Source organism: Psammomys obesus, unplaced genomic scaffold, assembly GCF_907164565.1.
Source record: "Psammomys obesus unplaced genomic scaffold, mPsaObe1.curated_primary_1811, whole genome shotgun sequence".
Classification (NCBI taxonomy): Eukaryota; Metazoa; Chordata; class Mammalia; order Rodentia; family Muridae; genus Psammomys; species Psammomys obesus.
Window position 1 is genome coordinate 44,040,716 of NW_026587216.1, and position 12,498 is coordinate 44,053,213.

Here is a 12,498-nt window from a genome sequence, read left to right on the forward strand (position 1 = left end):
ACAGGTAGTAGAAGGGACAGATGCTTTCCTCCTGGGCTTGGCAGGTTTTCTCCAGCACCTCCTAACAGCATCTGCAGGGCGGCTTGCAGAGTCAGGCAGCCTGCATTTTCTAGGCTCCACATTCCCAACGCAGAATGGTGGGTTTGGATTCCAGGGTGAGGGTCAGGAATGTGATCACCAATACTCTGTCTTAATCTGATATGTGCCAGATCCCTCCTTCCAACAGGGGCATGGTTCTGGGAGCACCCAAGGCTCTCTTGAAGAAATGTAATTTCTTTGGTTTCTAAGAAGGGCAGGAGCAGAGAGGCATCTTCCCTTTTCTCTCTATTGAGCTGTGTTGAGCCACTGAAAGCAGTTGTCCCCTAACAGCTCTGCTGACTGTGTCCTTAACCCACACTCGGCTAAAGAGCATGAAGAAAGGGATCCTGAAATGGAAAGTGGGGGAGAATAATGCAGGCCTTCCTCTTGGGCAGCTCCTTCTGTAATAGGATCCTGGACCATCTCAAATTTTAATGTGATGTCATATTTCTGGTATTCATGCGTCTTTGTCAAGGGCCGGGAGGGCTGGGTACAGTGACTGCATGGGGGAAGGAGGTGGAGTCACTGGGCAGGCATTGCCACTGAAGAGCCTTGGAGAGGAGTTACTGAGGTGGCAAAGGTCAGAGCAGCCCAGTGAGGCGGGGCCAACCTTGAAAATGCTGAGAATGTGTCTCAAAGCCAAGAGTACTAAGACAATAGGATGAATTAACAAAACGGAGGGACTGTTCTGGGCAGAGTGGATGGCCGATGCCGAGGCTGGTGCCGGGAAACTGCTGTCTGATCACTTGTGGGACTGTGAGGTGGTACCACTCCCTTCTGAGGGTTCCCGGAGCAGCGTGTCCTCTGATCCCTGCACTTTCATTCTGTCTCTTTTAGGAGCCTCAGTTTCTCTATGGGGTTTTTATTACCACAAATCGTTTTTCTATACTGTTCCGAATTTTCTCTATCCTCCGACCCTTTCATCTCTGTCTTTGTCCATGTACCCCACCTCTGATTTTTCTGAAGCCTTCACTCTCAGGGTCTTGCCGGTTTCCATCCCCTCCACTGCCAACATAAAGTCTTTGCCTATCTGGCAGCGACTTCTATTGCAGAAGCCATAGGATCTCCAGGTGTTGGACTTTCTTTCCAGTGGAAAAAAACCTCATTCTTGATATGAGACAGACCTGAAGATTTGGCAGACTTGTTTAGAATTAAAGGCTGCAAATACATAGAAGAAAAGGATCTTTTATCTTTTAATATAACCCCATAGGGAAAATGTTCATGGCTTATGTGGCTATCAAGACTCTTAAAAATGGAATTTTTTGACTTAATGGTGAGCTGCAATTCTGAGATCACAGTAGCCTTTTTATCTAGAAAACGTCACTGAGGTACAACTCTAGTGACTTCTTGACTATTTTAAAAGTGAAAGAAGATGAAGTGAGAAAAATCTAAATCCTAATTATTGTTGGAGTAACTGAGTCCAGCATTACAAGTCTCTTCTAAGAGGGACAGAGCTGGAGTTGAAGGTTTCCTCAGGGTAAAGTCTGGGTGAGAAAGGCCAAAAGTACACGAGGAGTCTCTAAATCACCTTAGGGCAACAGTAATAGACAGAAATTGTGATGAAAGGCCTTGAAGTGCTGATTGCAGGAGCAATTAGGCTGCAGTAGCTGCCATTCTGTTGATTTTATTTGTGTGTTGGGTCAACCTGATACCCCCCAGCATGGTTTAAAAGGAGCTCCCCCACCACCACCACCACAAGGAAGATAGCTTTTTTCTTTCCCACCAGCCATTCTTCTGTAAGGACCCAAGCTCTCCTATGAGGAAACTGGTAGTGATATATTCATTTAGTCTTATATCTCTAAGAGACATTTCTGTACCCAATAAACAGTGCTTCATGAACTCCCTAGACCGTTAGTAGCGATGTAGTAAACAATAGCCAAATAGGTGCCGTCACCACAGTGCTGGGGCTGAGTCATTAACAGGCCAGACAGGCCTTAGGCTACGTGGAGCTGCCCATTCGATTTACCACCAGTGGCTGTTCCACCGCTTGCTCAAAAGAGCAGATTTGAGGATGAGCATTTCTTTAAGTGTTTCTCTGCCATTCGATGTTCCTCTGTCGAGAATTCTCTGTTTAGCTCTGTTCCCCATTTTTTAATTGGATTACTTGGTTTGCTGCTTTTCAGCTTCTTTAGTTCTTTGTATAGACTCAATATTAGTCCTCTGTCAGATAAAGGGTTAGTGAAGATTCTTTCCCAATCTGTAGGCAGTTGTTTTGTTTTGATGACGGTGTCCTTTGCTTTACAGAAGCTTTTCAGTTTCATGAGGTCCCATTTATTGATTGTTGCTCTTAGAGCCTGTGCTGTTGTGTTCTGTTCAGGAAGTTGTCTCCTGTGCCAATGAGTTCTAGGCTGTTCCCCACTTTTTCTTAAAGAAATACTCATCCTCATTAGCCATCAGGGAAATGCAAATCAAAACGACCCTGAGATATCACCTTACACCCATCAGAATGGCCAAGATGAAAAACTCAAGGGACAACACATGCTGGAGAGGTTGTGGAGAAAGGGGAACCCTCCTCCACTGCTGGTAGGAATGTAAACTGATACAACTACTCTGGAAATCTATCTGGCGCTTTCTAAGACAATTAGGAATAGCGCTTCCTCAAGACCCAGCTATACCACTGCTAGGTATATACCCAAAGTTTGCTCAAGTATACAAAAGGGATATTTGCTCAACCATGTTTATAGCAGCTTTATTTGTAATAGCCAGAACCTGGAAACAACCCAGATGTCCATCAATGGAGGAATGGGTACAGAAATTGTGGTATTTTTACACAATGGAATACTACTCAGCAATCAAAAAGGAGGAAATCATGAAATTTGCAGGCAAATGGTGGGATCTAGAAAAGATCATCCTGAGTGAAATATCCCAGAAGGAGAAAGACAAACACGGTATATACTCACTTATATAGACCTATAAGATATGATAAACATAATGAAATCTGTACACCTAAAAAAGATAATCAAGAGAGCGGACATGGGGTAAGATGATCAATCCTCATTTAGAAAGACAGATGGGATGTGCATTGAACGTATGACAGGAGTCTACTGAGCGCATTTGAAAGACTCTAACTAGCAGTGTTTTCAAAGCAAAGACTCACGACCAAACCTTTGGCAGAGTACAGGGAATCATAAGAAAGAAGGGGAGTTAGTCTGATGGGGAAAGGATAGGAGCTCCACAAGGACCAAATATATCTGGGCACAGGGTCTTTTCAGAGACTGACATTCAACTAAGGACCATGTATGGATATAACCTAGAACCTCTGCTCAGATGTAGCCTGTGGTAGCTCAGTAACCAATTGGTTTCCCATAGTGAGGGGAACAAGGACTATTTCTAACAGGAACTCAATGACTGGCTCTTTGGCCTCCCCACCCCCCAAGGGAGGAGCAGTCCTGTTAGGCCACAGAGGAGGGCTTTGTAGCCAGTCCTGAAGATACCTGATAAAACAGGATCAGATGAATGGGGAGGAGGTCCCCCCTATCAGTGGACTTGGCAAGGGGCACGGTGGAGATGAGGGAGGGAGGGACTGGGAGGGACTGAGGGATCGGGACACGGCTGGGATACAGAGTTAATAAAATATAAGTGATAAGAAAAAAATAAAATTCAAAAAAAAAGAAAGAAAAAGAGCAGATTTGAACATTTTAAAACATATTTATTTATTATTTATATAGCATTCCACCTACCTGAGTGCCTATGCACCAGAAGAAGGCACCAGATCTTATTATAGATGGCTGTGAGCCACCATGTGGTTGCTGAGAATTGAACTCAGGACCTTTGGAAGAACAGCCAGTGCTCTTAACCTCTGAACCATCTCTCCAGCCCCCTGAACACTTTTTTTTTTTTTGTCACTAAAGACTTTTCTTGTTTGACAGATTAAAAATTATAATGCAAGTTTATCCTCAAAAACTTGCACAATAATTTTTAATCTGTCAAACAAGAAAAACAAGATTTTGTATTTTGCATTTCAAGTGATTGTTACTGCACTGACATTTTTATTATTCAAAAGCAAAAAGACACTGTCTGCTCTTCCAGAGAACCTAGGTTCAATTTCCAGCACCCATATGGCTGCTCACGACTGGCTGTAACTCCATTCCCAGGGCTTTTGATGCATTTCCTGGCCTCTTCGGTACCAGGAATGTACATGCAGACAGAACAACCACACACACACAAAAAAAAAATGACAAAATACTAATAAACGTGCTTTATTCTTTTTTTTATTTACATGTATGCATCTGGGTGAGTGAATGCCTCTTGTATACAGGTACCTGAGGAGAGCAGAAGAGGGAGGGCATCGGTTCTGCTGGAGATGGAATCACAAGTGATTTATGAATTGTCTATCATTGGGTGCTAGGAACCGTGGGTCCCCTGAAAAAGAGCAAGCATTCTTTACTGCTGAGCCACCTTTCTAGCCCACCCTTCCTTCTCTGCTTCTTCCCTCCCTCCTTCCCTCCCTCCCTCCTTCCTTTCCTTCCTTCTCTTTCCCACAATTTGAAAAAATCTTTGTGTTGTGTATGTATATATGTATGGTACATGTGTATGTGTGTGTAAATGTATATAAGCGTGTGCATGTGTGTATATGTTTGTGTGTATGTGTGTATGTCTGTGTGTATATGTGTATGTGTGTGCACATGATTGTCATGAGTGCAGTGGAGGTCAGACGACAACCTCAGATGCTGGCTGTCACCTTCCAGCTGGTTTGAGATGAGGTCCCTTTGCCAGGCATACTAGGATAGCTGACACTTAAAGCGTAGGGTTCTTGTGTCTCCACTGCCCATCTTGGCAGTCGGGACGCTGCCATCATGCCTGCTTTTATGTGGGTTCTGGGGATTAGAACTGGGTGTTCCATGCTCCTGTGGTAAGGTCTTTACCACTAAGTCATATCGCTAACCACCATTGAAATTTTCCTGGGAGAAAGGCCTTTGCCTGTTTGGGTACTCTTTAGTGTTGTAGTGGTCAGTTTATCCCTCATCTCTAGTGCACTTGCTTGGTGTGTGTGTGTGTGTGTGTGTACCTAGATTATGTTTAGTTGTTAAAAGTCTGCATAGACTGGACCTAGGTCCCCTCCAACATCTATGTAACTTGTAACTGATAGGCAGCCTGGTCTCCACGTGGGTTCCCTGGTAAGTGGAGCAGAGCCTGTCTCTGACATGGGCTCTGTTTCCTGCCTTTGGATCCCTTTCTCCTAGCTGGGCTGCCTTGTCTGGCCTCAGTGGAAGAGAATGTGCTTAGAGTCCTGATATAACTTTATGTGCTGGGGTGGAGGTGTGGTGGGGGAGGTATTCCCTTTTTCTGAGGAGAAGAGGAGGAGGGAAAGGGGGAAGAGGGTGGGACCTGGTGGAGAGGAGGGGTTGCGATTGGGATGTAAGGAATAAATAAATAAATTCAATGAAAAATAAAAAACGTTTCTTTCTTGTCTTTCAGTGTAGAAGAGGTCCTGAGTTTATGGGAAAAGTACTTCCTGTTACTTTATAACTCAAGGTCAAGGCAAGGGAGGAAATTACTTTACAACTGCTATTTGTAACGTCTACCATTTATTAACTCAAAGCAGTGTGTCTTGAATTTCTAGAGATGTCTGTAGTATTTTATTTAATTTTTTTCTGTGCAGCACGTTTTGGGAGGAGGGGAGGGGTGGGGCATCATTCCTTCTTGGCTGCCATAGCTGCCCTTCATAGCTGTCAGTACATTGTTCGGGTCTTCCGGCTGCCTCTTGGCACGGATGTGCGTGCCCACCCTCTTTTTGATGAACCTGAGTGAGCATGCTTGTCCTCAGACACCTTGAGAAGCTTGGTGGCCGGCCACGAAGCCTCACAACTCCCGGATCATGTCTCGCACGAACTTGGTGTGCTTGGTGAGACACCCAGTCTGCTGGCTGCACCTCGGCCTGCTGAGGGTCTTCATCACCTTGTGGCCCTTGTTGAGGTTCATGGCCATGGGGTAGCGCAGGGCCGGGGTAGCGCAGGGCATGGCCGTTTACGGATTGCTCGATCGGATCTCAAGAAAGGAGATGTTAGTCTGAGGAAAGAATACACGCATCATCACCATGCCTGTCTCGGGCACCATCGGTGGTGTGTGTACTCTTCCTCAGACTAATGTCTTCCTTTCTTGAGCTCTCATAGATGAAGCAACCCATATTCCTCCCTCACCATTGCTTTAACTCGCTTTTGTCTTCAAGCATTATGGGCCACTCTACACCAACCTTAACATCCTTTCAAGATTTCAAACTATTTGTCTAACTTAAGACATGCAGAGTTCTTTGCTGCGTTCAGTGTTTGGCAGTGCTCTGTCTGATACAAGCTTCCCAGGAACGGAAACAGTAATATCATTTCAAAATGGCCTCGGGCTTAGAACCTTGGCTGCTCCAGGAGTCCAGCCTATGGGTCATTTGACTGTACATCACTTGCTGCTAGTCATATGAAAAAGAAAAAACAAACCGGTGTAATAACACTATGTAATAAAAAGGTCATGTGTGGATTGTAAATATGCTGGTTGCACTGTTCTCTGACAGTTTTTCATGCTCTCAGAAGCTCTTTGTTGCCTGTGGTCTTGTCTAGAGGTGCAGCCCTGTGAGATTTACTTGCATTACATCAGTTTATCAAGTGATTCTGAAACTCTTTACCCACTCAATCAGATATAGACTCTATCTCACAAAGCACAACTACAACAGCAAGAAATAGTTACGTGTGTTTGTGTTTATCTTTGAGTTATGGGAATTTCCAGAAGTTTTACTTTTGTGGGTACTTAGGCTTATGAACCTGACACCTTCTTCCACCTATATTTGAAAAGGAATCAGGAAACAAAGTTTGGTAAAGGAAAAGGGATGTGTTTGCAGTTTGACTGTTGATTGGGAGGGAGGTCTCATTTCCTTCTCATCTCACCTGTAACCATCTTGCAATGTATAAAAAGTCATGACAAAAGGGTAAATTTAGCTGTGAGATCTGTTATGATGTCAGCTTTTTATTTAATCCCTGTCTAAAGAAAATGCAGTCTTAAAGATGCTTCATTTTGAAGGTGAAAAGAACCTAGGGTTTTTGTGGCTTGTAAGATCCCTGTCTATACCCAGAATGCCAGTGGTTTTTTTTTTTTTTTTTGGCTTAGCAAAAGACTCCTATTACAGTTGGGGAGGGGGTGGGCGCAGGTTGGGACAGGATGGACATATTCACAGTTGATAGTGTGATAGCTGAAGGGAGGGACAGACACGAGTCTGTCTTCTTCCCTGAGGAGGCTTCAGCATCAGCTTAAGGTTAAAGGTGTGTGAAACACATGTTTGTATCATTATGTCCGTCAGCTGTCATTATCTACCCTTGTTTCATCCATTTCCATTTCTGAGTGTGTATGTGTGTGTGTTGTTCCTGGATTATCTTGTTTCAGACATCATTTTATTTTACTCTTAAGCCTCTATGTCTCATTTTAAAGTTCTTAATGATAAGTGAACATTTGAAGCTAGAAATTGTTAAATTTACTTTATGTTGTTTGTGTTGGAAATTAAGATAATCCCCATTTCTGTCCCATCCTGTTCTGCTCAGTTTGCCTGGGTTAAATTAACTTTCTCAAGATCCTGATTATATTGTGATCAGAGTCAGTCTTTTTACTCACCCAGTATGTAGAGAAAACACAACCGTATTCAACGTATTTTATATGTAAGTGATTATAAGACTTCACTTTTATTGTCCATTTTTGTTTTCTGGTAGTGAGAAATTGTATTTATAAATTTATTATTCTTTGACAGAGACTTTCTCTTGCCATGTGGAAACAGTGTCTGGAGGACTGGTGATATGAATGGGTAAAATAATTTACAAAGGGTCCAGACAGAGAAAATTGAAATACACTTCAAGGCAAGTTCTAGCCAAATGTGGAGGAACATTCATGTAATTCCAGAACTTAGGGAGCCAGAGTCAGGCTGATTTCTGTGAATTCACAGCCAGCCTGGTCTACAAAGCAAGTCCAGGACAACCAAGGCTACACAGAGAAACCCTGTCTTGAAAAACAAAATAAAACCAAAGCTAACCAACCAAACAAACAAAAACCCAATACAGGGAAAGTCAAGTTCTTAGAGAGGAGGTTGCTGAGGGGATCTTGGCTCTGGGAGGGAATGGGGATTCTTCTAACGGTGTAACAGCTGGAAGTTATTTGGTCTTTTCTTGTGAGTCATCTGTAGGCATCAACCTGTGGATGGATAGGTGCTCTTCACTGAATAGATTTTACAGTGCTGTCTCTCTGGGTTGGTCATTTAGACAGAGTGTTGGGTGTCAAGCCCTAAGTGCCATAAGTAACTGTGATTATTCCCCAAGCAGGTCTCGGTCCCATTGTCCCCACTGATCCCCAAAGCATGGGGATCCTGAGCTCTATGTAGTAGTGCAGGTTGTCCTTGTTTTTGCAATCCTCCTGTCTCAGTTTACCAAGTGCTGGAATTACAGGTGCACTAGTATATGATTTGCGGTTAGGCACAAACTGCTAACACCAACTCCACAGTTGAATGCAAAGGAATAGGACGGGTATTTCGAGTAAATGAACTTTCCCCACCACAGGAGACCCTCAGCCACCATATTTGGATTTTATCAGAGTTAAGAATCACTATGCTAGACAACAGCGTCACATGCAACTAGAACCAGTCAGCTAGTGTTAAATCTTAAATATGGAGGAAATGTTTTTGTAGTCCACCTAACGCTTCTAAGCTCAAGCTCAGAGACTGATGGGGTGTACATCCTTTCAGCGGAACTCCCACCACCATATACAGCCATCGCCAGTCCAGGAGCCAGTGGTGTTCCCGTGATCAACTGTCGTGTGTGCCAGTCGCTGATCAACCTTGATGGCAAACTTCACCAGCACGTGGTTAAGTGCACAGTTTGCAATGAAGCTACGGTAAGTGGCGGTTTCCATGAAAAAGCGTAGAGCATTGGAAAAGCAAAAAGTGTAGGTCAGTAACTGCTGTCTTCTTTCTCAAGGGAGTTCTTTAATGTTATGTAAGTGTCAGTGTGGGCAGTGTACAAACACGATGATCCTTTTCATTTCTGTTCTACCTGTCTTTTAGGATGCCTCTACATGTTTGGGATAACACCATTATCATTTGTCTTTGTTAACTTAAATATAACGTCCTTGTGGTTCTTTACATATTGTGGGCATTTATACTTCTCTTCAGTATCTGTCCGTTTCTGTTTTAGTGCAAATCTACAGGGCTTTACTGCAGGTGTGGTCTTTATCTTTAATATGCACAGAAGTGTTAATATACATATCAGTATTCTTTTTCTTTGATTATAAATTTATTACTACCTCTTGGGCCAAACTGCTTGTTTGTAAATTAGCTTAGTATTTTATTGCACTTGCTAGATACTAATGCAATGTAATTTTAAAACAATTGAAGAGCATTATTTTTGAAGGGCATTTAAAAAAGCTGTTCTTTGAGAAGCATAACTAAATTTACCCTCTCAAATAATGCCTGGTGAGGGCTATACTGCTTAGTTGCTCTCCATTCCTACTTGCATAGTTAGACTTTAAATTTTCTTCAGTCTCTTTTGAACTTCGCAATTAAATAGGAATTGAATTTTGGTTCTTGTTTTGTTTTCCTGTTTGGAAAACTGTAAAGCATTCTGCTAGTGATTATTGTATCTAAGAAGCACAAATCACAGATACTGGGCTTCATATGTTTGAAAGTTGCAAAACAAAACTCTAATTCATAAAGTGGTGTATTTCCTTGCTGATATTCTTTTCCTGCAAGGGCTAGATCATTTAGGGAAGTTTATCATGATAAATATTCATAACTACAAAGCTAGCTAGTGTGGAAGTTGATGCATAGCTGGTGAATTTAATTAGGATCACCTTCTGTTGTGCTCTTTGCAGACTAGGCAAGCAAAGGAAAGGGTAAGACAAAAGTACTAAATTTAAAAGACAGCTTTGACTCTCTGCTTGGATATAAGAAAGTCTTCTTTCACTCTGTGGTATCTATTTATGTTTGTCTTTTTTCCTTGAGACAGTGTCTGTGTGTGTATGGAGGAGGGGGCACCATGTATGTGTGGAGGCCAGAGGAGGATTTAGGGTGTCTTTCTCTCTCACCCTTGGCTTTATTCCCTTAAAACCATATGTTTCACTGCAGCAGAAGCTTGCCCTTTCGGTTAGGCTGACTGTCTAGAATTTCCTCTACCTCTGACTGTCTCTGCCGTACCCTACCTACAGTGCTGGGGTTGCAGGTGTGTGCAGTCATGCCTGTCTTTTTTAAGTCGATGTTGGGAATTTGAATTCAGGTTCCCATGCTTACACAGCAGTCTCCCCTCCCCCCATGGAGCCATCTCCTCAGTCCCTTTGGACACATCATCTTACCACATAGCCCAGGCGCCCTCAAGCTCATTCATGATCTCCTGTTTAGTTCCTGGGAATATGTTGCCATGCCCCACTTTTGTTAATGGATAAGAGCAAACACACACACAAAAGGTTTAAGACTTTGTGTTTACTCTTTGGAAGTAAACAGAACAGACTAGGCCATTCATGCTGGAACTGAAGCTTAGCAAACAGGGTCAGTCAGCCAGCGATTCATTTGTACGGGACCAGTGCAGTTTGTTCTAAGAAAACCACTTTGGTACCTAAAGGAAATCATGTTGACTCTTTTCCCCATTAGCCCCCTCCTCCCCATGAGTAAAGATATGTAAACAATTGTGCAACTGCTAGATAAGCTAAAAACATGTAATCAGACTGTCTTGTTTTGTAGCTTTAAGGTTACAGAGGAGGAAAAATGAAAAGAAAGTTTTGAGGAGCTCCTTGACACATGACTAGATTATGTCTCACACGAAGTTTGGTCTTAAGCTTTCAAGAGCTGTGGGGCACCAGGAGTGGCTTCAGAGAATTCTAGGTTGAAAATGTTGGAGATAATGAATGAAATAGGCTCAGGCCCAACAGCCAAATTCCTTACACCTGCTGTCTGTGTCCACTACTGTGATCCTTTCCCGACCACCTGAAATTGGGCCTCAGGGTGTCTGTTCTCTGTGGTGGCGGCTCTGATAGGAACCCGATATGTCTGTCAGATAAAATGGCCTGTGGCCAACGGGTAGCCCCGGATTCAGAGACTGCAGTGTGAGTCCCAGTTCTGTTTTCTGTTGAGTGACTGTATCTTGAGGGTTTTATATTTTAAAGTGTGATTTCTTCATGCTACAATAACACCAGCTTTGTAGAACTATATGTATAATTCTATGTAGAACAGTAGCGTTATTGGCAGCACAACTTTCATGATTGCTGTTGTTATTGTTGTTCTTGTTATTATTCGGGACAGGATCTCATTGTGTAGCTCTGGCTGTTCTGAAACTCACTATGTAGACCAGGATAGCTTGGAATTCATAGAGATCCACCTGCCTCTTCCTTCTGAGTGCTGGGATTAAAGGCATACACCATCACACCCAGCCAGGCCACTTTGTTTTACCAAATAATAATTTTAGAATATGTGCTTGGGCTGGAGAAATGACTCAACGGTTAAAAGCACTTGCTGTCCTTGCAGAGGACTTGGGTTCAGTTCCCAGTACCCATTTGGCAGCTAACAACACTCTTTTTAGCTCCAATTCCAGGGGACCCTGGAATTGCCCTGATCTGGCCATAGGCACTGCACACTTATAATACACAGACAGACCTGTAGGCAAAACAGCCATATACATACAATAAAAATAAACAAATCTGAAAAGCAAGCAGACATGCTCAAACACATTTCTCCTCTCCTTCTCCCATGCAGACCCAACAGAACATGACGCACGGTGGCACTGAGGACTAGTACTCAAAACCCAACTTAGTTGCCTTGTGTTATAAGGGAAGGCACTGATGTCTAGGAGTGAGAAAGTAATAAAATATGTGTGAAAAATATATCGTCAAACACATTTATTTTATGGTAAATTTTGAATCACATAAATAAATAACAAACATATATAAGCCCAAATTCTGTATTTCCTGTTGTTTTATACTCTACATGTATATAGTTTTGATGTTTGTGAATTTTAAGCATTCAGGTGTAGTTACCTACAATATAATTTAATAAATTATAGAATTTTTACTATCATTTGTGTATTTCTATGACAGTTATTTGCTTAAGCATTTGAATTTTTTTGAATGATATGTATGGACACTTTGATTTCTCTGGTCGTATGCAACAATATACCCGTAAGAGGCGAATGCATTTACATATACACAGAGCGCAGTATGTATTTAGCCTGCTGAACACCCCGGGTTACCAGCAGCATTGTTTCCATGCAGTGTGGGTTATTTTCCCTGTGGAGCAAGTGGCTGAGCTGTGGCTCGCTGCTGATTCACTCCAGTTTCTTCAGGGAATCTCATAGTGCATACTGCTTTGCTAGCCTTGAAGAAGATAAAACTTCAACAGCCTCTGTATGTTTTCTCCCGAACACAGACTTCTTTACATCACCAAGTGAATGAAAAACTGCAAGTTGGACTGTTAGA

The 12,498-nt window shown here is 42.7% G+C and overlaps 1 protein-coding gene across 1 annotated transcript in view; it reads left to right on the top strand.

Annotated features, from left to right (window-relative positions):
- The window catches only part of Pip4p2 (phosphatidylinositol-4,5-bisphosphate 4-phosphatase 2), a 55,040-nt gene that overhangs the window by 19,006 nt on the left and 23,536 nt on the right, over positions 1-12,498 (top strand). The window contains 1 exon segment of the mRNA XM_055603365.1: positions 8,786-8,934. Within this exon segment, the coding sequence (XP_055459340.1) occupies positions 8,786-8,934 (149 nt within the window).